This window comes from Dromiciops gliroides, chromosome 2 (genome assembly GCF_019393635.1).
Source record: "Dromiciops gliroides isolate mDroGli1 chromosome 2, mDroGli1.pri, whole genome shotgun sequence".
NCBI classification, from domain to species: Eukaryota; Metazoa; Chordata; class Mammalia; order Microbiotheria; family Microbiotheriidae; genus Dromiciops; species Dromiciops gliroides.
Genome location: NC_057862.1, coordinates 573,538,807 through 573,563,450, shown reverse-complemented (window position 1 = coordinate 573,563,450; position 24,644 = coordinate 573,538,807). Strand labels below are relative to the sequence as shown.

Sequence of the window (24,644 nt, the reverse complement as noted above, 5' to 3'; positions counted from 1 at the left end):
ATAGAAAGAGAAATTCCATTTAAAATAAATGTAGACAATATAAAATATTTGGAAGTCTGCAAACCCAGGAACTATATGAACACAATTACAAAACACTTTTCACACAAAGTCAGCTCTAAATAATTGGAAAAAATATCAATTGCTTATGGGCAGGCCAAGCTAATATAGTAAAAATAACAATTGTACCTAAGTTAATTTACTTATTCAGTGACATACCAATCAAATGAGCAAACAATTACTTTATAAAGCTAGAAAAAATAGGGACAAAATTCCTCAGGAAAAACAAAAGGTCAAGAATATAATGGGAATTAATGAAAAAAATGCAAAAGAAGGTGGCCTAGTTATGCAAGATCTAAAACTATAGTATAAAGCAGCAATCATCAAAACTATTTGGTACTGGCTAAGAAATAGAGTGGTGGATCAGTGGAATAGGTTAGACACAGAAAACACACTAGCAAATGACTACAGCAATCTACCGTTTGATAAACCCAAAGACTCCAGCTTCTGTGATAAGAACTCACTTTTGGCCAAAACTGCTGGGAAAACTGAAAAATAGTATGGCAGAAGCTAGGCATACACCAAGATCTCACACCAAATACCAAGATAAGCTCAAAATGATTTAGACATAAAAGTACTATAAGCAAATTAGGAAAGCAAGGAATAGTTTACCTGTCAGATCTATACAGAACTGTAGGGGCCAAATTTATTATGGGGGAGAGTTAATTGGGTGGCTCACCATAATACTGGGGTTCAGAAAATAATGAGAGACCTTTACATCCAAAGTTTCCTCCCTTCCAAACTGCCTTTTTTAGTTATTTCTCCCAGGCTAATAAGAAAGGAGATTAACAGCCTCTTTTCCACAAACAAACCAGGTTTTATTAATGGGAATAAAATTTACAACAAAGGTGAAGTTAATAAAGCCAGGGACAAGGGAATAAGGGAAGAGAAAACAAATAAGCTCCCTGGCTATATCAAAGACTGACTCAAACCCCAAACTTTCTTCCTGCTCAGTTAGCTCAAAGAGCTGGCCTCAGTTTCACTCACCACCTGAGGTCTGTGGTTTCAATGGGAGTCAGCTGTGAAGTCCCTCTCCAGTATACTCCTCTGCTCACCAGTAGAAAAAAAGACCTTCTCCAAGCAAGCATTCCCTTTTTCTACTTTTTCTCTCCCTCCCCCAAAAGGGAGGTCCTTCAAGTTCCTTGGCTGAGAGTGGTCCCCCTAGTGACATCAGTAGTACCCGTCACTCAGGGCCGGCCATGTGTGGCCTCCAATCATTCCCAAGTAGGTACTTAGTTTCTCATTCTCACCCAATTCAAACAATACTAAATCAATCAGGTGGGGCCCCTGGGCATCTGCCAAATTCCATTATTTTATCACAGAAGGGAAGAATTAATGACTAAACCAGAGATAGAGAACATTATTAAATCCAAATGGATAATTTTGATTATATTAAATTAAAAAGTTTTAAACAAACAAAACCAATGCAACCAATATTAGAAGGAAAACAGAAGGCTGGAAAACAAAATGTATATTCCGTGTTTCTGATAAAGGCCTCATTTCTCAACTATATAGAGAACTGAGTCAAATTTATAAGAATTTAAGTCATTCCCCAAGTGAGAAGTGGTCTAAAGATAAGAACAGGCAGTTTTCAGATGAAGAAATTAAAACTATCTATAGTCATATGAAAAAATGCTAAATCACTACTGAGTAGAGAAATACAAATTAAATGTAAACAACTCTGAGGTAACACTTCACACCTATCAGATTGGTTAATATGACAGAAAAGAAAAATAATACATGTTGGACAAGACTTGAGAAAATTGGAACATTAATACTGGTGGAGTTGTGAATTGATCCAACCATTCTGAAGATTCAATTTTGGAACTATGCCCAAAGGGTAATCAAACTCTGCCATACCCTTTGATCCAGCAATATCACTGCTAGGTCTATATCTCAAAGAGATCATTTAAAAAGAGGAAAGGACCTACATATACAAAATATTTATAGCAGATCTTTTTGTGGTAGCAAAGAATTGGAAATTGAGGGGATGCCCATCAATTGGGGCATGGTTGAACAGGTTGTGGTATATGAATGTAATGGAATACTGTTGGGTTATAAGAAATGATGAGCAGATAGACTTCAGAAAACCCTAAAAAAGACTTACATGAACTGATGCTGAGTGAAGTGAGCAGAACCTGGAGAACATTGTACACAGTAACAGTAACATTGTACAATGATCAATTATGACTGACTTAGCTTTTCTCAGCAATACAATGATCCAAGACAATTCCAAAAGACTTATGATGGAAAATGCTATCCACATCCAGAGAAAGAACTATGGAGCCTGAATACAAATCAAAGCATACTATTTTCACTTTTTTTGTTGTTTTTCATAGTTTTTCCCTTTTGTTCTTCTGATTCTTCTTTCACATCAAAGACTAAAGTGAAAATATGTTTAACATGATTGTACATGTATAACCAATATCCGATTTCTTGCCATTTGGGGGACAGGGGAAGGAAGGGAAGGAGAAAAAAACTGGAACTCAAAATCCTAAAAAAATGAATGCTGAAAACTATCTTTACATGTAATTGGAAAAAAATTACTATTTACTTTTTTAAAAAATTAGGAGCCCAGCCTAGAGAGACTCTGACATCCCTCCTGGTTTTATGGTCCTATAAGAATCAAATGGTATTATTTTAGTCACTCCATAGGAGAAGATAAAAGAGCCTAGCAATTTTCAGGGTGGCATATATCCCTGACTCATTTATCCCTGACCTAAGGGAGGTTTGTTCATTGCAAAATTACTGTTCCTGAAAGTCTAGACCAGTATAGATCAAAGGGGCACAACCCAGGTTTGCCTGAGAATAGGACTTGGATTTCTGGACCATGATAGGATGCTGATCAAGGATGGTAAATATGTAAAAAGAATTTTTTTTAAATATACTTGCTTAGAATCTTTTAAATCTAATCAAAATAGTTTTAAAGCAAAAAGAGAGGGAGGGAGAAAACTACCTATTGTATAACAATCAAGCTGGACACTACAGAGAACAGCAGGGACTTCCAGAAATTCACATGAGACCAATTCAAAGTAAGTAGACAGCAATAAAATCCATGGCCTCAGATGTGGATGCTGATATACAAATGCACAAAGGATGGGTAACAAGCAGGAATAACTAACACAAATTCACAAAGGATAGGTAAGAAGCAAGACTAACCAGAAAACATAACACAAGAAGGAAACTTTGACCTAAGACTTTATAGAATGAGACCCAAGACTGGAATATGGCATGGAATGGTATGCCTTATTCCAAAGGAATGAAATACTCCAAAGGATTGGAAAGGGATAGGGATGGGGTTAAGCATTATATTTTAAACAGATATAGCTATGTGAGGAAATATAGGAACCAGAGAAAGTAAGAATAGTGAAGAGCATTTGAGTGAATATTATTGGAGACAGAAGGAGAAGCATTGTTGCTGTTAGTGTATACTACAGATTACTTAGACCATAAGAGGAAACATGAGTAGTTTAGAAAACATCCAAATCCTAGCAAGAAGATATGAAATTGAAGTGATAGGGAACTTCACTTAAACAGATATCTGCTGGAGCTGACTCTAAGCCCAAATCAGAATAGCTAACAATCTCTTAAATTCATTTATAATTTTATCTTTCAAAAGGTGGGCAATTTGAATCTCACCAGTAAAGAAGAGGCACCACTGTGTAGTGAGGAGAGTGGTAGTCTTAATTCTCAGTATCCCCAGACAATTCTCAAATTCTGTTATACAGCTGCCCATTCCCATAGGTGAAAGCAGTGTGCAAGCCAGGTATTATCTAACTCATAAAATCACAGGTCCAGACTAGACCAAACAAGGAGGAACTGAATGCTGGGGTGCAGTGACTACTCCATCTTAGAACAAAGTAAAGAATGTCCTAGCAAATCTGATACAAACCATGGATTTTTTTTAAAAATTCACAGATTTCATAAAAGGATCCCAGGACCTAAAATTCTAGAGAGGAAATCAGTCCAAGAGAGCTGGGAAAAAATCTCAAAAATGAAAATTTGAAGATACAAAAGAAAAAAGGTTATGTGGAGCAAAGAGAAGGGGGGATGTTTAAAGAGATGAATGTGAATACAGAGCAGAACTCACATCAGTTTAGATTTTTTTTAAGATGTGCAAAAGACAGAAGTAAGGACAAGAAACAGGATTAATACAAATGAATTCTTATAGGCATGGTCGTGTAAGAATATTATCTGGAGCACAAAAACAATGAATAAATTAAAGTTGGCAAGGAAAACTAGAGATTTTGTCGTCATTTATTTTTAGTTACATTGAGGGGGTACTGTGGGGGTGGGTAAGATGTCATGATGAAAATGGGTAAAGAAAAGGAAGAACTATTTCAACCCTTACTTTTCCTTTCTTCAAAGAGCATAATATTTAGGATGGAAAGCCCAGGGGAGAAAAGAGAACTGAAAATGGGGAAGTGAAATTCAAAATAATTTGGAAGATACTAAGAAAGCACCTAGGTGAGTTCTAAAAAAAACTGAAAGGGATGACTGCTGAACTATTAATAATCTCTGGAAGATCATGGAGAACTGAAGAACTGTCATAGCATTATAGGACAAATATCTTGCTTTTCAAAAAAGGTTAAGTAAACAAAGCATTTATTAAGCCATGTCTCACTCCTCTCCAGGCTACATTCTGGAACTTCTACCAAGCAACCAAATAGTACTTTTGTTCTCCTTCTTCTCCTTCTTCCTGGCTTTCAGCTTCCTTTTGTGTTGTCTTTCCCCATAAGAATATTAATTACTTGAAGATCAGGGACTATCTTTCTATTTGAATTTCTATTCCCAGCACTTAGCACAGTGCCTAACACAAAGGAAGAGCTTAAAAAGTGCTGTCTGTCTACAAAGAGTCAGGCTCTCTGCCAAGTGTTGAGGATTCAAAGAAAGGAAAAAATGGTCTCTAACCTCAAGGAGCTTACAGTCTGTTGGGGAAAACAAATGCAAACTATTTACAAACAAGACATGCAGGATAAATTGGAAATAATCTCAAAGGGGAGGCACTAACATGAAGGAGATAGGAAAATGCACTCTTGGAACTACAGCCTGAAAACCCTGACTGATTTCAGACAAAAGTCTAGAATATATTATTAAAGAGACAGTATGTGAACATTTAGAAAGAGTTGTGGCTACAAAGAGCTAGCATGACTTCATGAAAGATTGATATTGCCAGACTAGCCTTATTTCTATTTTTTTGACAAGAGTTGCCAGTCTGGTAGATCAGAGATATGTTGTAGATATGATTTATGTGGATTTTAGTGAAAGCTTTCAATGTCTCTCATACTATTCTTATTGGAAAAACAGAGAAAAATGATTCAATATCAACATAGGAGGAAGCCTTTAGTGGACAATTGTAGGGATCTGTGCTTGGCCCCAATACTCTAATATTTTTATCAGTGAACTGGGAAAGGCATAGATGGCATACATGTACCACACTTAGAAAGGATACAGAGTTGAAAAGGATAGCTAACATGTTGGAGAATAGAGTCTGGATAAAAAAAAGATCTGGGCCATATAAAACTTGACTTAACTGTGCTAAATGAAAAAGAACGTCCACAAATATTTTAAATGTACATTAAGAGACAAAAACTCTCCCTTTATAGTGTGCTATAATAGAAGCAAACAATTTTTAAAAATTGAAAGAGCCTTTCATTATAGGTTGATGATACTGAAAACCGTAAAGAGCGAGAAGTATTAAATTTTTCAGTGTTTTTGGAATAATTAAAACTTAACCTTCAAATGATAATTGAACATTTCAAGAATGTCTAGGTGACCTGAATTTTCTACTTCTAATTAATGATTATGTTGTCTTTTTTAACAGTTTACATTAACTTTGAATGACAAAGTAATAGAAATAAGAGTAAACTTTTATGCTTGTGATTAAAAAAATAAACCTCACATACAAAAGAATCTCTTTCTTGTCACTGTATTCATAGTTCCTATCTCTATGATAGGTACACAGTAGGAGCTTAACCAAAACTTGATGAAATGAAAATGTTGAAGGCACTGTCACATTCTGGGGATGCAAAGTCAAAAGGAAAAAAAATCCTTCCTTTTAAGAAAATGACTTGCTACTAGAGGACACAATACAGAAACAGGTAAATATACGTATGATTATTTGATGAAGGATGTTGCACTAAAAACTGGGGAAATTGAGTGGCTTCCCCTATGTTGCACAAAAACTAAACCATAAAGGAAGTTAAAAAATTTCCCCAAAGACCCACTTCACACAACATTTTCTTGTTCACTAAAAGTGATAAACACTAGAGTGTTACAAATAATTCCAAAGTTGCTAAATGTAAAAAAACCTAGCATACAGTAAGAGTTTAACCTGATGATTATCTTCTTGTCTTGCTTCTCAAAATTTATTTCTGAACATTATCTTATTATATTAGAGTAACAGTTTTATACAGGTGGCAACGTCAGGGAAGGGCATGTTACACATTAAGGGAATTCTCCAGACAGTAAATATTTACCCTTTTACTACATCAACTTAGTTTTTTTTTTTCATTTTATATCTTACTTTCCCAAATTACATGTAAAAACAAATTTTAACATTGATTTTTAAAACTTTGGGTTCCAAATTCTCTTCCTCCCTCCCTCCCTATCCTCATTTTAAGAACTCAAGCAATTCAATATGTTATAGATGTGTAGTCATGCAAAACATTTCCACATTAGTCTCAACTTAATTTTTTAAAAAACCATTCCATATTACCTGCTCCCTTAAACTGCTGTTCTTTAAAATGTCTGTTAATTTCTCCTGAACGATAACATTTATTTATGATTTGAAAGGAGGGGGCAGCTAGGTGGCACAGTGGATAAAGCACTGGCCCTGGATTCAGGAGAACCTGAGTTCAAAGCCAGCCTCAGACACTTGGCACTTACTAGCTGTGTGACCTTGGGCAAGTCACTTAACCCCCATTGCCCCACCAAAAAAAAAAAAATTTGAAAGGAAATGTCCTGTAAATGTTTCAGCCGATGTCATTAACTATTTAAACACTACAAAGAAATCATTTGGTTAATACAATGACCATTCACCTTCTTTCTAGCATCTAGAAATTAATTTCCTTTTTATATGACTGTTTCAGTGGGCTTACTATGCCAAATGGGAAAGGATCTAATGCTATTTATTGAAACCAGAAGAAAATGTGAATAGAAATGTTTCTCATTGTGTCTTAGATAACCAAAAAAGAGAAGCCTCAATAAAAAGATATTGTGAATTGATTAAGCAATAGCATAGGCATGAGACCCATGTTTAAGTGTTGATATACAACATATTTATTAAACATTTTGCCATGTTAAAAAGGGTTAACATTGAAGGGATAATGATGTTGGAAAAATATTTCCTCAAAGAAACAACTACAAATTTTGCAATAATAAACCCATTAGTAAAAACAGCAAAATTAGGTGGACAGTATAAAAAGAAAGACTCCCAAAGTGCTAATCAGTATAATTCCCTGAAGAAAATAATTTTTTAAAAAAGAGGTACTTTCAAAAAGCTAAGAGCTGCATTACGTGGTGGCAAGGAATTGGAAGTTATGGGGATGCCCATCAATTGGGGAATGGCTGGACAAGTTGTGGTATATGAATGTAATGGAATACTATTGTGCTGTAAGAAATGATGAGCAGGAGGAGTTCAGAGAAACCTGGAGGGTCTTGTATGTGCTGATGATGAGTGAGATGACCAGAACCAAAAGAACACTGTACACAGTATCATCAACATTGTGTGTTGATCTACTGTGATGGACTATATTCTTCTCACCAATGCAATGGTACAGAAGAGTTCCAGGGAACTCATGATAGAACAGGATCTCCAAATCCAGGAAAAAAACAAAAAAGAACTGTGGAGTTCTGAATGAACTGCTGAACGAACCATACTATTTCTTTTGTCTTTGGTGCTGTTGTTTTTCTATTTTGAGGTTTTTCATCATTGCTCTGATTTTTCTCTTATAACATGACTAATGCAGAAATATGTTTAATGTTATTATGTATATATATACATATGTATACATACATATATATACATATATGTGTGTATATATATGTGTGTGTATATATATATATACATATACATATACATATATATATACATATACATACATATATATATATATATATATATATATATATATATATATATATAAACCTATATCAGATTACCTGCTGTCTAGAGGAGGGGGGAGGGAGGGGAGGGAGGGAGAAAAATCTGAAATTGGAAAGCTTGTATAAACAAAAGTTGAGAATTATCTTTACATGTAACGGAAAAAAAATACTTTATTGCCAAAAAAAAAAGCTAAGAGCTGTCAAGAAATATGAGGAGGGAAAAAACCAAAATTGTTTAAATAAAAGAAGAAAAGTTAAGGCAAAGAGCAGAGAGATGAAGAAGGGGTTGGAGGGAAATCTATAGCGACTAATAATAAGAAATGAAAGACAAAAAGACAGCTGATCAAAATCTGTAACAGTATCTAGGGTCAAATGCTGCTTCGGGTCATTATCTACAAATACTATTAAAATCCATCGTCTGTGAAAGTCAAGTACACAAATGTCATTCAAATGTCAAAGTAAAATACTTGGTATTATTTGACTACACATACTACCTCAATGCAGGCTAAGTATTTTAATTTGGAAGGTTTCTCATTCTCCCTATGCAAAGGGAAAGGAAAAAAAAAAAAGACAAGAATTTTTTAAATGATTTTTTTACTAGTTATTTTCAGAAATAACAACTCCTTAGGAAAGGAAGGGGGAAAAACGATCTGGGTTCAAGTCCCATCTCTGACACAAATTGGCCGTTTCCTTGAATAAATCAGTCAACAAGGATTTAAGTGCTCATTTTTGTCAAGCTCACTGTGGACATAAACGGAGGCAAACATGTACACAACACACACACACAGAGTCTGCTGTCAAGGAGCATATGTTCTAATGAGGAAGGTAACATGTAAATATCTAAGTAGATACAAGATTGATCAAGAAGTAATCTGCATTGGGGCAGCTAGGTGGCGCAGTGGATAGAGCACCGGCCCTGGAGTCAGGAGTACCTGAGTTCAAATCCGGCCTCAGACACTTAACACTTATTAGCTGTGTGACCTTAGGCAAGTCACTTGACCCCAATTGCCTCACTAAAAAAAAAAAAGAAGTAATCTGCATTAGTAGCTGGGAAAGCCCAGGAAAGGCCTCCTGCTTATTATGGAGTCTGGAAGGAAGCCAGGGCAATTGAGACAGGGGTGTGGGGCCACAACAGTCTAGGCATGAAGGACAGCCAGGGCAAAAGCATGTAGACTGGAAATGGAGTGAAGTATTTGAGGACCTGCAAATAGTCACTGTCACTGCTGCACAGAGTGTTTGGGGACGTAGTCAAGTGTAAGAAAGCTGGAAAGGTAAGAAGGGAACCAGTTTATGAAGAGGTGACGCCAAACAAGGGAGCTTATATTTGTTTCTGGAGGTGAAAAGGAGACACTAACCAGGGTCCCAGGGTTAGGAGTCTTAGACTGACTTAGGTATTGGGGAAATGGTTAAGCAAATTATGGCATATGAATATAATGCAATATTATTGTGCCATAAACCATGGTCAGAGACAATTTCACTGGATCCTGGGTTGTATGAATTGATGAAGAATGAAATGAGAGGAGCCAGGAGAACAATTTATAGGAGGTCAACACCATAAAGAAAAACACTCAGAGGAGCCAAGATGGCGGAGTAAACAGTAAATTGCTGTAACTCTCCCATATTCACCTCCAAACGATCACAAAATAGCTCCCCAAAACAAATCCTGGAACAGCAGAACCAGCAGAAAGAGCGACAAATTTCTTGGAAGAGTGATCTTCCAAGAAATTTGGAAGATCCGTAGAAATAGGTCTGTCTCACTCAGGTAAAAGGGGAGTCCAGTCCAGGACAGGAAGTATCCCAGCAAGCCCAACCAGAGCAAACCAGCTGAAAATCCTGAGCCCCAATGAGGTGGAACAGGCAAAGATCAACATCAGGACCCCCACATGCTTTAGAATAGCCCTGGGCAAAGAGGCAGCCTCCAGTGGGCAGACTTCCAAATGCTTTAGTGTAGCCCCAGAGAAACAGAAACACCACACTAGCCTCAGCACCCTCACCAGCAGGTAAGCTGCCAGTTCCCTATGGCCCCCAGCAGTGTCAGCCACTCCCCACCTCCCCTCAGCATGGCACCAGACACCAGGATCCCATGTGAGCCTCACGTCAGCATCAGTGTACCACTGGGTAAACAGCCAGGGCCTGAAACCCCTAGCACAAGAAGCCTGAGACTACCCCTTCCACCCAAGGAGCAGAGTTCAAATTTAAAAGAAAGGGAAAAAAAAGGGAAAAAAGATAAGGAAAAAAAAAAAAGAATCTGACCATAGAAAGTTATTATGGTGAAAGGGAAAAATCAAGACGCAAACTTTGAAGAGGACAATAATGTCAAAACATCTATGGGCAAAGCCCCAAACAAAAACAGGAAGTGGTCTCAAGCCAAAAAAGAATTCACGGAGGAACTCAAAAAACATATAAGAGAGGTAGAAGAAAAATTAGGAAAAGAAATGAGAGTGATGAAAGAGAATTATGAAAAAAAGTCAACAGCTTGGAAAAAAGAAAACAGCTGCTTAAAAAGTAAAATTGGCCAAATGGAAAAGAAAGTACAAAAGTTAATTGAGAAAAACAACTCCTTAAAAGTTGAAATTGGGCAAGGGGAAGTTCACAACTATGAGATATCAAAACCAAACAAATTCAAAAGAAGAAAAAAAATTGAAAAAGAAATATAAAATATGTCACTGGAAAAACAACTGACTTGGAAAATAGATCTAGGAAAGACAGTGTCAGAATCACTGGACTACCTTAAAGCCAATAATCCAAAGGAGGACCTGACAGCATCTTTCAAGAAATTATCAAGGAAAACTGCTCTGATATCCTGGATCTAGAAGGCCAAATATGTATTTAAAGAATTCACTGATTACCTCAGGAAAGAGATCCCAAAATAAAAACTCCAAGAACATTAGAGCCAAATTTTGGAACTATTAGGTCAAGGAAAAAATACTGCAAGTGGCCAGAAAGAAACAATTCAAATATTGTGGAGCCACAATCAGAATTATACAAGACATTAAAGAATTGGAGTTCAGGGGCGGAGTCAAGATGGCGGAGGAAAGACAGTAAACGCACAGAGCTCCTGATACAATTACCCCCAAAAACCAGCAATAAAAGAACTCCTGGAGCAGAAAACCCACAAAAATATGGGCTGAGATTATTTTTCAGCCATAGACAGATTAAAGGGGGCCATGCTGAGCTATGAGTAAAGTCCAACCCCGCGATCTCACTGACAGAGACCCCAGGCACGCCATACCAGAGGAACTTATCCCCAAGCCTCTGAATCAGCTTCAGTACCAGCGTCTTCTAGAACTGAGCTTGCAGTCAGGTGAGAGGGCTGAACGGCTGGCTGGGGGGAAAGTACAGAGGTGTCAGCAGGACCTAGGGAGGAATTCAACTGTCCTACCCCAGTGGGGAACCAGGAAGAAATCCCGAGCCACAGGAGGCCCAGGTGGGGGAGGAGCGAGGCTCATTGAAGCTAAGAACCTGGTTAATTAGTACGTTGGTGTAAGGTTATCTTCACGCCAGAGAACAGGCCAGGAGAGAAAATCCTGCCCTTCCTCAAACCGAAACACCTGGGACCCTCTGAAGCTTGGGACAGTAATGTAGCCTAGAAGCAGGGCCCCCCAGTGGGGAGTTAAAAGTCAAGTAAAAGAGGACAAGATGAGCAAGCAAAGAAAGTTGAGAACTATATAAAGTTTCTTCAGCAACAAGGAAGATCAAGGTGCACCCTCAGAAGAGGATAACAACCCCAGGGCCCCTACATCCTAAGCTTCCAAGAAAAATACAAACTGGTCTCAGGCCATGGAAGCACTCAAAAGGGATTTTGAAGAGAAAGTAGGAGAGAGAGAAGGAAGATTTAGAGAGGTAGAGGAAAGAATGGAAAGACTCTACCCCTGAACTTTATACATTGAGAGTATCCTTTGGCTCCTCACAGAACCTACTAAGGAGAAGGCTTTGCCAGCCTTTCCTCTCCAGGTTGAAGTCCTGACTCTCTCAGACTTGTTCTACAATGTGTTCAAACTGTGTACCTTCATCTCTTCTGTCTATATTACCCCCTCCTTTTCAGTTCCTTTTTAGAATTTAAGCTAACTGAGGGCAGGGGCTGGATTTCTGATTGTATTTGTATTCCTGGTGTTTAGCACAACACCTGATACATAGTAATAGTTTATTAGATGCTGGATGATTTGATCAAAATGACAAACCAGAGGGTCTTTGATGAAGTATATTACTCACCTCCTAATAAGAAAGGTTACCAAGTATTAAGACATACATATTTGGACATGGTTATTACTATGTGAATTTCCTTGACTGTGCTTACTTATTACAAGTTTGTTTTGTTTTTCCCCGTTCTTTTCTCAGTTAACTGGGAGGATGGGATGAATCAGCAATAGTGCTGACAAAAATAAAAGGGGGTCATTGTAACATTTTTAAAATGGACACAAGAGAATAGAGGGAAGTTCAGATAGAAAGAAGGTCAGATGAATAGGGCAGTTTTCATAGTAAAGGGCAGAATTTATTATGTACTTTTTTTTCATAAAGCTGTATGAAATGGAGATTCATGGTCTCATGAAGATTCCTCTTTTGTGTTCTACTGCATATGGAATGTTAGCTTTTAATGTTTAAGTACAGAATGAAAAATGATATTTAACAAATATTTTGATGAGTGGAAGGAAGACTGGAAGAATTGGGAAAGTTTCAAGCAGGACACAGAAATATGTGACCTGCTCAAGGGATATGTTGATAGTCTGTTGATCTTTTGGACACATTTAAGTCTTTGTCTTTTACACCAATTGATCTTATTTGTTTTGTTTTGTAAAACCTACATGAAGAACCAGTATTCAGTAGTCAGGATAATTATTACACTAGTACCTTTTCTTGAATTCTTAGCATAACTATTGTGATAAAAGTATCAAGCTTCAGAGATTCTACTGAAATATATACTAGAAAGTTTTAAAAAAATAATTTTTCAATGACTATGAAAATTACTCAAGATTCAAAATTAACTTTCAAAATCACAAAAAGGCTGATGACAATCAGTTAATTATTTAATAATACTTTGATCAAAATATATTATAGTGGGGGGCAGCTAGGTGGCACAGTGGATAAAGCACTGGCCCTGGATTCAGGAGTACCTGAGTTCAAATCCAGCTTCAGACACTTGACACTAGCTGTCTGACCCTGGGCAAGTCATTTAACCTTCATTGCCCAGCAAAAAAAAAAAAAATATATATATATATATAAAATAGTGAAATCTCAGGTAACCAGAAGGCTCAGGAAATAAAAGTTCTTTGGTTTATATAACTTTAAAACCCTATATAAATTAAGGGTCAGTCAGATGTTTATAAAATATATTTCTTGACTTTGTTTTAGTAAATAAAATATACTAAACAGAAGTAAATTCTTATCTTTATTTTAAAAATACTAATTCTTATATATAGTACTTGCTGATGGTCAAAAGGTATTGGAAATTGGGCTGAATTTGTACTGAAATTTAAAATGTTACATTGCTTTTTTGTGATTAACCTTCTGCTAAAAGAATAAACAAATTCGATCTATTGTAGATCCTAATTTTTAGCACCAAAATAAATTCTATAATCATCTTGCAACCTTTTTCTGTTTAACCCTCCATGTTTGAAAATTGATAATTATATTCAATCTAAAACTTGTTGACATATAAAATATACTTGGAGATATTTAAAATCTGGGCTGAAATGTAACTTTTACATTGATTCATGAAATATTTTTATTTTTAGTTGCAAAGTTTTGAAGAAATGAAGGAAATTACTTAAATCTAGATCAGTATATTTCCCCAAGAACGTACAAATCAAATGTTTTCTATTCCATAATAGATTTTTCTTTCCCTATCTTAGTATCAACTTGACTGATCTTTTTGAATACATTTTTCTCTTCCTCTCTCATCCTTTTAAAAAGCTGATGAAAGATATCTAAGGCAACCAATTTTCCTTTAGAATTTTTTATCATATCATTCAGAATCATTTACTGCAGTGACTTTGAGAAATGCTCCATTTTTCTATGATTCACCAAACAAAACAAAATAAACAAAATCCATGGTCACTAAACAATCTCTGCTAAAGCTTCAGGGCAGTCCCCTGCCTTCTCTAAACATGGCCTCTTTGATGGAACATCTGTATCAAAAAGAGATGTAAACTGTGAGATAGAATCTGTTATTTTATAATAGGACAGGGTTATCACTAAAATGCCAAGGGAGAATCATAACTGACAATGCTGAAAACTCATGATAAAAATGGTTGCAGGGCTAAAGAAATTCAGCTTTGAAATGGAATGTTTGAAGGATGGAAAGTGGTGAAGCTGAGCAACTTTATAAAATATAAGGTTTTGCTCAAACACGCTCAAAGTAATAATGGAATGACTATACATACCTCTATCAACAAAGGGGTTGGACTTTAATGACACATTTCACTGTAAGAAACTTTATCACAAGAGATATAATTCAGGAAAGTATTAAATGAATTCTAGGATATATATTTCCTCTTCAACACACATGGGGACCAAATACTCCTTTTCACTTTCATTGCCAAGGGACGTAGGCTACAGTTCCATAGCTTTCCTAGTTAGGAATAGGGCACATTCACGTTTTTCTAAACAATTTCTTTGCCAAAGATGCTGAGATTGCACAGGATGACAGCTTAGACTTTCCCATTTGCAGCCGATCAGGTCATTTGAGTATTGGGACTACAGATCATTCCTCAGCTAGATTTAGAATCTCAATGACAGGCTTCCATTCCCAATACCTACTTAGAACTGAGGAGAGAGAATTTGTCTCAGTTCCCTAGAGTACACAGGCTATATTTGTTAAAGGGGCATTGTATTCCATGTTTGTCTACTGTCCACCAACATTTAAACTTATTGGTGACAAATAATAGCTTTATATCAGGTTATTTGTGGTGTATAGGTCCTTTAGACAAGGAAATTGAATCAATCAACATGGTGTCCTTAAAAGCAAATGAAAGCTTCCTAGGATGACATACTTATTAAAGTTAAAGCAATGAGACTAAATAGGTACTGCTGTCAAGATATTGTTGGTTATCAGAAAGATACTCAAAGAATGACAATGAAAGAAAATTAACATAATGAGAAAAGGGAGGGGTTTCATCCCACCATCTGATTTTTACATTAGCTACTGACTTTAAAGCAAAAGAGATGATGCTTTAAAATCTGTGTGTTCAAAAAAAAAAAAAGAATGAACATGAAAAAAGGGGGGGGGGCAGCTAGGTGGTGCAGTGGATAAAGCACTGGCCCTGGATTCAGGAGGACCTGAGTTCAAATCCGGCCTCAGACACTTGACACTAACTGTGTGACCCTGGGCAAATCACTTAACCCCAATTGCCTCACCAAAAAAAAAAAAAGAATGAATGTGAAAATCTGTGTGTTCTGCAAAGTGGTAAGCATAATTTACCCTGAATAGACAACCTAATCATTTTTATTCCTTTTTAGAAAATCAGACATGCAGAAGTTAAGCTACTTATCCAATGGCTTGATTTTTGCACCTCTGGGAAAGAAAGAGAAAAATACACAAGCTCTGTATCCTATTTCATATTTTTCAAGATCCAGAAGAAGCAAAGTTGTCTTCCCAGGGCTTCTGGCAACTACTGTTATCATTTTTTATTAAAAAAATAAAAATAAAAAGCAAGTTTCTAAAACAGTCAAAAGTTGGAAAACAACTGAATAAAGGAAAGTTGATGGGAAACAATAAGAATGATGTGCATACACACACACATATTTTGTATTAGAAGGTAACTAAAGTGAACAGTTCTACAAAAGCTCCAATCCTCCTGAGAGTGAGGCTCGTGACTTTGCACAGCCCTGCCTCACTGAAATCTAATTCACCTCAAGTCATGACATCCTCTCCATGATGTCTACTAAAGTGGGGCAGTTAAGTAGCACAGTGGATAAAGCACCAGCCCTGGATTCAGGAGGACTTAAGTTCAAATCTGTCTTCAGACATTTGACACTTACTAGCTGTGTGACCCTAGGCAAGTCACTTAACCCTCATTGCCCTGCAAAAAAAAAGAAAAAGAAAAAGAAAAGGAAACACATTTTCTCTGCCTATCTACTGGCTCTGGTCTTATTGTCTATAAACATATCCAGGTCTCTCCTATCAAAAACCAACCAACGAACCAAAACAACAACTTCTAACCCCAAGCTACTGTCATATATTTTTCCTCCCTTTCAGAGCCAAACTCCTAGGGGGTAAAAAAAAAAACAAACAATTTTTACTTCTCCCTTTCAGAGCCAAACTTGTAGAAACAAACAAACAAACAAAAACAATCTATACTGTTTCCCTCCATTTCTTCTACCCTAGTTCAACTCAGATTTTTCCATTCTGGATTTAAACTCCATAATTCCTATCAATCAGTTGAAATTAAGCTCTCCAATATTACCAATGATCGCTTATTTGCTAAACTGGATGGCCTTTTCTTTGTCCTTATCCTTTTTAACCACTCTGAAAACACTCTTGGTGCTGGATGGATCCTTCTCTAGATTTTCATGCCATACCTCCAGCTTGATTCTCATATGTCTCTGGTTATTCCTCCATGACCATTGCTAAATCATCACCCTTGTCCTAATGAAATGACCTAATGAAAGCATTATTCCAAGCTCTGTCCTGATCCCTCTTCTCTTCTGTCTCTAAATTGTCTCATCTTAACCTGATTTGCACTACATGGCATAATGGATAGAGAAGCTGGAGTTGAGAAACCCTGACTTGGACTTGAAATCAGGATAACTTGAGTTCAAATCCTGTTAACTTCTGATACTTATTAACCAGATGACCTTGAGCAAATCACTTAACCTGTTTCTCAGTTTCTTCATCAGTAAAATGGGGATAATAAGAGCATCCAGAGTTGCTGTGAAGATCATATAAAATATTATATGTAAAGTTCTCTGCAAACTTGATACTATAAAAATGCTATTATTATTAAGCATCTTTATTCAAATGACTCTCAGATCTATGTCTAGCCCCTGTCTCTCTTCTAGGCTTGAGTCCAAGATCACTAACTGCTTAGTAGATATCTCCTCCTGGATACTGATTGGCCTATTGGATATTGGCATCTTATACTCAGTATATCCTAAATAGAACTCATGATCTTTCTTCTAACTCACCCTATTCCCCAACTTCCTAATTTCATAAGAGGGTACTACCATTTAAGTCACCCCCATATCTATCCAGTTGCCAAGTCTCATCAGTGTTACTTCTACACCACTTCCCACCTTCATCCCTTTGTATCTCCTCAAATGACTACCACTCTAAATTAGCTTCTCATTATCTCTTACCTGTACTATAACAATGGCCTCATAATTGGTCTTTCTACATTCAGTTTCATTCCTTTCCAATTCCTCCCCACAAAGCTTCCAACCAAATATTACTAAAGCGCAGGTCTGGCCATGGTATTACTTGCCCAAGAAACTTAGGCGCATCCCTAAAGGCCTTTTGGTTAAAATATAAAATCCTAAATCTGGTATTTAAAGCCCTCTACAATATGGTTTCAACTGACTTTTGTAGTTCCAATGATTCTATGTTCCAAGCAAATTAGCCTATTGACTCTTCCCTATATTATGAGATTCCATCTCTTACTTATATTACTTTGTATAGGTTCTTCATATCTGCAATGTTCTCTATCCTCATATCTGCCTAATAGAAACTCTCCCTTCCTTCAGAGCATGGTCTGTGTGTCATCTCCAGCAAGAGGCCTTTATTCTCTTTATCTTGAAATTGTTCAGTATAACTTTGTATTTACTTACTTCAATCAATCAATCCACAAACTTTATTAAGTGCCTATTCTATGTCTGCCACTATTCTGGGTTTTCTGGATAAAAAGACAAAAGTGAAAGTTGGTGTCCTGCAAGTGGTTAAAATCTATTGGAGAGACATGTCATATGTAAGTACATAGAAAATGGAATGTTTCAAAAATCCTAGTGCAGTTGGAAGCCATTAAATTTCACTAAGACTTTGGGGGTATCCTGAATAAACAAAATAAATCCATGTAATCTTTATAATTTGTATTCCTCAAGTAGAATGTAAGTGTGCACCTCCTTAGATGTGCAGGGGCTATATAGGTGAGGGTTTTGTATTTATCTTAAGCACTGTACAAAAGAACGTACTCTTAGCAAAAACAGACCAAAAAACCAACTCAAACTATATGCTTACTTTCTCTCTATAAAAATATTATGAAGATAGTCTCTACACATATCAAGGAATTTCAGATGGACAATGAGCTAAGTCTTATTCCCAGAAAAGAAATATGAATTGTAACGGCTAAAATTCTAGCTATACTGTCTAAAATATCTAATGAGTGGTCACCAATAAATTATAAGCTTTAGCAAGAGTTAGACTTTTAAGCATTTATTAAGGAGAATAAGAATTTGGTAAAGAGAGAGAGAAAGGCCTAGATTCATCTATCTATTAAAGGGAGAGCACATTTCTAGCTCCCTTCTCCACCAAAGTCCTCAGGAAAAAGAGCAAGTCAGAATGCTAGCCTCCCCCTTCTTCCTCCCACCAGCCAACGTCACTTCCTGACACCAAAGAAAAGCCACATGGTCCTGCCCTCAGAGGCCCTCTCCTCATGTTGGAGCTTTCCTACAGTAAGTCTCCAGCAGGTGGCGTCATTCCAATCGTTACAGGACCAAATTGCAATTGAGACATTGGTGTAAAAATATTTTAATGACTAGGGCTAATTTGGGGGGACTAATCTATGGAGGACTAATCTGGGGACTTTTGACTGTTTGGCTGACTGCATTTAATTTAATATTGGCCGTTTATAAAGTTCCACCACACTGCTCCACTCCCAAATTGATAAGCAAAATATTAAAAAGCCTCTTAACTAAATAATCAAAGCAGAGTTTATTAATGAGATACTATTTAAAATTAGGAATACAGGGAAATAAAATGTACAACCTGACTGCTTTCTTGGTCTCTTTCCACTGAGTCTCTTTCCCACCTGCTGCGCTTTGAACTTCTTGAATACAATAAGGGCCTTAGCCGCAAGAGGCCTCAGGGTATGTACTTTCCCTGTTCAGCTACTTTCTTCTAACTCCTCTTAATCTTCACTTTCTCCAACCTATACCCTGTGCTGACCCTTCTGTGCTCTCTGCTGCCTCCTGTTCAGTCTGTCTTCTGCCACCTTTGCTCCTAGTCCTGCGTTGCTGTTTGTCTCATTCCCCGTCTCTCCTTTCTAATCTCGTCAGCCGCCCTCTTGACCTCTTCTCAGCCCCCTGTCTCCTTGTCCCAACCCCGCTGAGTCTAACCCCCAGGTCTGTATATACCTTTTCTTCTCTCCACTCAAATCTTGGGGCTTCCTGCACCCACACACCAAGCTAATCCGCTAGCCAGGGCTGCGACTGATTGGGGGGGGGGGGGTGTGCTCCTGACTCACGAGCCTCAGCACAGGCTATCCCGGATCTTTCAGATAGCTCTGCTCAGGTCGGAGGGAGCTGGGGGCTTTCTTCCCCCCCCCCCCAGCTGTCTGACCTGGCGTCTTGTACAGCCTACGGGGCTTTTGGGCTCAGCTGAAGCAGAGGGGGAGGGGAAGAGACCCTGAGGCTTTCTAATCTCAGCCTAAAGGTAGGGTCCCCAAATCAAAATAAATTTTCACATTGGAAAGCCGCTGAATAGTTTACAGTAATCTCCAACTACCTGATGCATGTTAAAGCCTGAATCTTTTTCAATAGTATTTCATTTTATTTCTTCTAATTAGATGTAAAGACAGTTTTCAACATTCATTTTTTAAGATTTTGAGTTCCAATTTTTTCTCCCACCCTACCTACCCTCCCCCTTCCCAAAGCCAGCAAGCAAAATAGCTTATATATTACAATCATGTTAAACATATTTCCACATTAGTCAGATTGTGAGAGAAGAATCAGAACAAAAGGAAAAAACACAAGAAAGAATAAACAACAACAGAAGTGAAAATAGTATGCTTCAATCTGCATTCAGACTCCATAGTTCTTTTTCTGGATGTGGAGGGCATTTTTCATCATGAGTGTGTATCTTTTTACCGTAATATTCTCCAAGGTAAAATGAGCTGAAACGTGAAATTAATTAGGGGTTTCAACAGGATCATGATATTATAGACCTGGAATTGCATGGGTCCTTAGAAATTGTCAGGTCAAACCATTTTACGGATGAAGAAAATGAGGCATAGAAAGTTTGTCACTTGTTCATGGTCTCAGACTAGTAAATGTTTGAGTCAAAATTTGAATTCAGGTCTCCCTTACTCTAAATCTAATGCCCTAGTCACAACACCATGCAGCCTTCTTTGAAGAGAGGAGAGGTAACATCCTAAGCATGGGAATAACTTGTACAAAAAGCAGATGATGTCATATGAAGGGAACATGAAATAAGTCAGTCTGATTGGAATGTAAATAGGGGAAAGATGTAATCAACTGCTGAAGGTTGATTGTTATTGTGAAATCCTATGCCCACCAGAAAAAAAATCATCTTCAAATCAGTTATCAAATATGAACAATATGTGGTACATTCAACCTGCTTTAGTCTCACTCATCAGGCATTATTTCTCAGCTTTTCCTGGATGTTTTTGTCCCTTTGGACCAATGATACTAGCAGAGGTTTGTGAACTTTTTCATATGTCTGTGAATACTCATCTCAATGTTTTCTATTAGGTCTTTCACTACCTCCAGGTAGGAAGATCATCTCATTTCACATTATCCAAATTACCTGCCTTCCTCAATAAAAAAAATATAAAAACAAAAAAACTTTTCAAATCCCATCTTCTTCAGGAAATATTCCATTTTAAAAAATACCAAATCAAACAATATTTTGACTCCATGTTCAAAGAATCACCAAGATCCTCTTTTCCTATATGGTCCATAAAATTTACATTTTACCAATGTGCCAAGCACAGCACTGTGTTGTATTACTAGAATTAAATTAAATTCATCTTAAGCACTATTATGCAATGTTTAGTACCATATTGCCCAGATAAACCTACATCAGAAAAATTTGACAATGCTAATTCAATATGACACATTTACAGGTGTATGTTACCCTGTAGTGTATGTTTCTTTCCTCTTAATAAGGAAAGTTCTTCAAAGACCAGGGTTTAGTCTTGATGGTACACAGAACCAAGCTCTGGAATGGCCCTTATAGATTGACTAATCTAGCTCCATTTTACAAAGGTGCAAATTGACTCCAAGTAAGCCAAGTAATTTGACCAAAGTCATACAAAGTAGTAAGTGAGAGAGCTACAGAAGGTCATGTTAGTGATTCTGTACAGTTTACAAAGCCTTTTTATAGCAACAAACTTATGAGGTTAGTAATAAAAAACTATCATCTTACAAGATGAAGAAGTTAAGGTCTTCTCTCACCCCCAATCAGTGTTTCATCCATTACACAGGAGGAACCTGAACACAGAGCACAAGCCTGCTTGCTGCAAGAACCCCTTCCCGAATTCTTTCCCCTTTTCATTCCCCTTTCTGAATTCCTTCCCCAGGACAGCTGATACAGTCCCCAGTGCAAGGAGCAGAGGGTCATTGATTGGAAGTAATCGAGTTCAATTTTAAATGAAAACCAGAAATTGAATTCCAGAGAGGTCCTGACTTAACCATGGTAGTAAATGATTCAAGCGCACTGACTCCCTGTCCAGGGTTCTTTCTATGCTACCCTACTGAATGAATCTACAAGAAAATGTGAACCTTCCCAGGGTGGCATATCCTTGAGATTTTCTAGGCTTAACTGAATACAAACGATAGTTTTGGCGCCCCCAACTCCTACCCTTTGCCTTAAGAAGTAAAAGGAACATTTGAAAGACAATTTATATAGACCATGTTCCAGGAAAACCCCCTCACCCCCAAACCCTTTTCTGGCAATTCGAAGGAGTCAAATCCTTTGCCTAGTTCATGGCCTCCTCCCCAGTTTAACAAATAGTAACCCATTTCTCCTTTCCACAGAAATACATCCTCTAAGCCCATTCTAAAGCACAGAGGACGCCCCCTCCCCCAGCCCCTAAATAATCTCTTTTCCCAGAAGCCCTCCTTCTCCCCTTTTATGGAGGGAACACCTCCCCTTTCCCTCCAAAAGGGAGATCAGCAGGGGGGACTATACACTTCCTCCCGAGAGGGGAGCGTGTGGGGGGGCTCGTCCGGCGCGAGCTCTCAAAAGGCGCATGCGCCCCCACTCGATGCTCAGAGCTGGAGTGCGGGCGCGCAGGTCGGGCGCATTGCGGGTTTGGAGTGAAGCAACCTAGAGGGACGGGAGGGGGGATGGGCGGAGGGGGGGGGGATTCTTCAGTATGGGGCGGGCGTCTTAGGGGGCTGCGAAGGCGGCCTAAGCCCGCACTGCAGCTGGGGGGCGGCGGCAGCCCGGGCAGGAGAGAAGGCAGGGGGTGACTTACAATTTCAGCATCCACTCCCCCTCCAGCACCAGGGTCCAGTTGGAGGAGGTCATGGCTCGGACCCTACTCGGCTCCTGCCCTGCAGCCGCCGGAGGGGGCCCGACAAGCGCCAGCGCCACGGCCACAGCAGCAACCACGAAGCTTGGGGCCCCGGCCCCCCGGGCCTCCCTGGCGCTTGGGCCGGCCATGTTGAAAGGCAGGAGGGAAGACAAGCTTTCAAAGTCAGGAAGTGAAGTGGAGGCTGGCTCTGCGGCGGGGAGGGGGGCGGGCTCGCGGTTTTTTTCCCTCCCCCGCTCACCACCTCAGGCCCCCACCCTTTTCTCCCTTTCTTTTTTTTAAGGTGGTCCGGAGAGATTCCCCAATATCCCAGCCCCTTAACCTGAGCGGAGGGTCCCCCCAGGTTGGATCTTTGGCCGGACCAAACCGAGAGGAAAAGCCTGAAAGTCCTAGCCACCCCCCTCCCTGGCCCCTGGTCTCCATCCTCTCAGCCTTCAGGACTTTCCACGCCTTCTTTTTCTTTTCACTTGCTGCTGGGCTTGGGGGGATGGTTGCCATAGCAACGAGCGCCCTTTCCTCCTCCCCTGCTTTTGATGGTTGCCACTGCCGAAAATAAACCGATGAGCCAACATGCTTTTATTAAAAGAAGCTTCGGCGGTGACTACGCAGTGGAAGAAGGGTGTGGGGATTTTTTTTTTGTTGCAGCTCTTGTGTTGAGCCTTTGAAGAGAAAGGGAAAAGGCGACCAATTAAAAAATTGCCCCCAACCAACCTTCTGTACACAATTGACAATTTAAAACAGCTCCCTGTTGTATATTTTCATGTTGCTTGTGAGAGGAATATCAGACATTCATTGCTGAAAGGAAAATTAAGGTAGATATTGGCTTGGTATTTTTAAAATCCAACTAGGGTGATTCAAAAGGACTAAGAGAACTGTCAGTGAAATAATTAAGATAGGCTATTTTAAAAGGAATGCAGTTGTATTTATGTGAATTAAAATAGATCATTGATATATGACTCTTATTCGAGGACTTCATAATAGGTGTATATTACCCTAAGGATTCATGGAGTACTAAACTGGATACCCTACCACTTTGCCTATCATTGTATTAGGTGCTTTAAGTAATAACCAAGGTTGCATCTGTCTTGAAATTTTATAAAGCATTTTGCCCACAGTATTATCACCATTTTGCAGATGAAGAGACCAACTGAGATGACTTATCCTTAGGTACATAGCTGGTATTATCTTAAATCTTTTACAATGCCTGTTTTCAGTGAATGATTCTTGATTGCTGAACTGCCTATCTTACTTATTCAGACTTCTGAGATCCTTTAGTACAACTGCCTGCCCTTTCCTGGAATCCCTTCTGTAATATCAATCTGATCCATTCTCTGCTTGAATATAACCAAGGAAAAGGACAATCCCTATTTGGGAGATGATCTATAAACTTATTGTACAGCCCTGCTTCCCTATAACTTCCACTTTAATTCTGCCCTCCAAATTAGGAACAGATCTACCCTGTCTTCCACTTGTTTGTCTTTCAGACATTTGAAGTCAGTTAGGTCTTTGCTTACTGTCTTTTCTGTTAAGTTCAGCAAATATATTTTAAACTGCTCAGTGCAGAACATTGTGCCAAAGCTTTGGAATACAAAAATAAAAATGGTTCCTTCTCTGTAGGAGCTTACATTTTAATATAGGTATTTCATTTCTTCACAGATTTGTAATTAGCCATTTCTGAAGAGAGCAATAGCAAATAGGGAATCAGGAAGCTGTGTAGGAAAGAGCAATTGAGCTGATCTTTAATGGAAGCTAGCATTATTAGAAGTAAAGGTAAAGAAGCAGAGCATTCTTTTGCAAAGGCACAGAGATAGGAGAATTTTTCACTCGAATCTTGAAATGTGACATATGCTAGAGAGGGCTCTTATCAAAGGTAATGGGAAAAGAGCATTCCTTGAACCAGGAAAATTACTTCATGAATAGGTGGCACCCTTGGCCACAGTGGTGGGAGTCAGCTCAGAAGAGGAAGTAAAAGCTCTTTCAAGATTAAAGTAGAATCTAAATAACTAGAGAGACATCCACTGTTCATCTGATTAATAAGAGATAGGAATATGCCAC

The 24,644-nt window shown here is 38.2% G+C and overlaps 1 protein-coding gene across 1 annotated transcript in view; it reads right to left on the bottom strand.

The window, feature by feature from the left end:
• The window catches only part of TMX4 (thioredoxin related transmembrane protein 4), a 99,443-nt gene extending 75,830 nt beyond the window's left edge, over positions 1–23,613 (bottom strand). The window contains exon 1 of the mRNA XM_043984646.1: positions 22,533–23,613. Within this exon, the coding sequence (XP_043840581.1) occupies positions 22,533–22,720 (188 nt within the window). The 5' untranslated portion in view covers positions 22,721–23,613. The remainder of the gene's footprint in view (positions 1–22,532) is intronic.
• Positions 23,614–24,644: the final 1,031 nt, after the last annotated feature.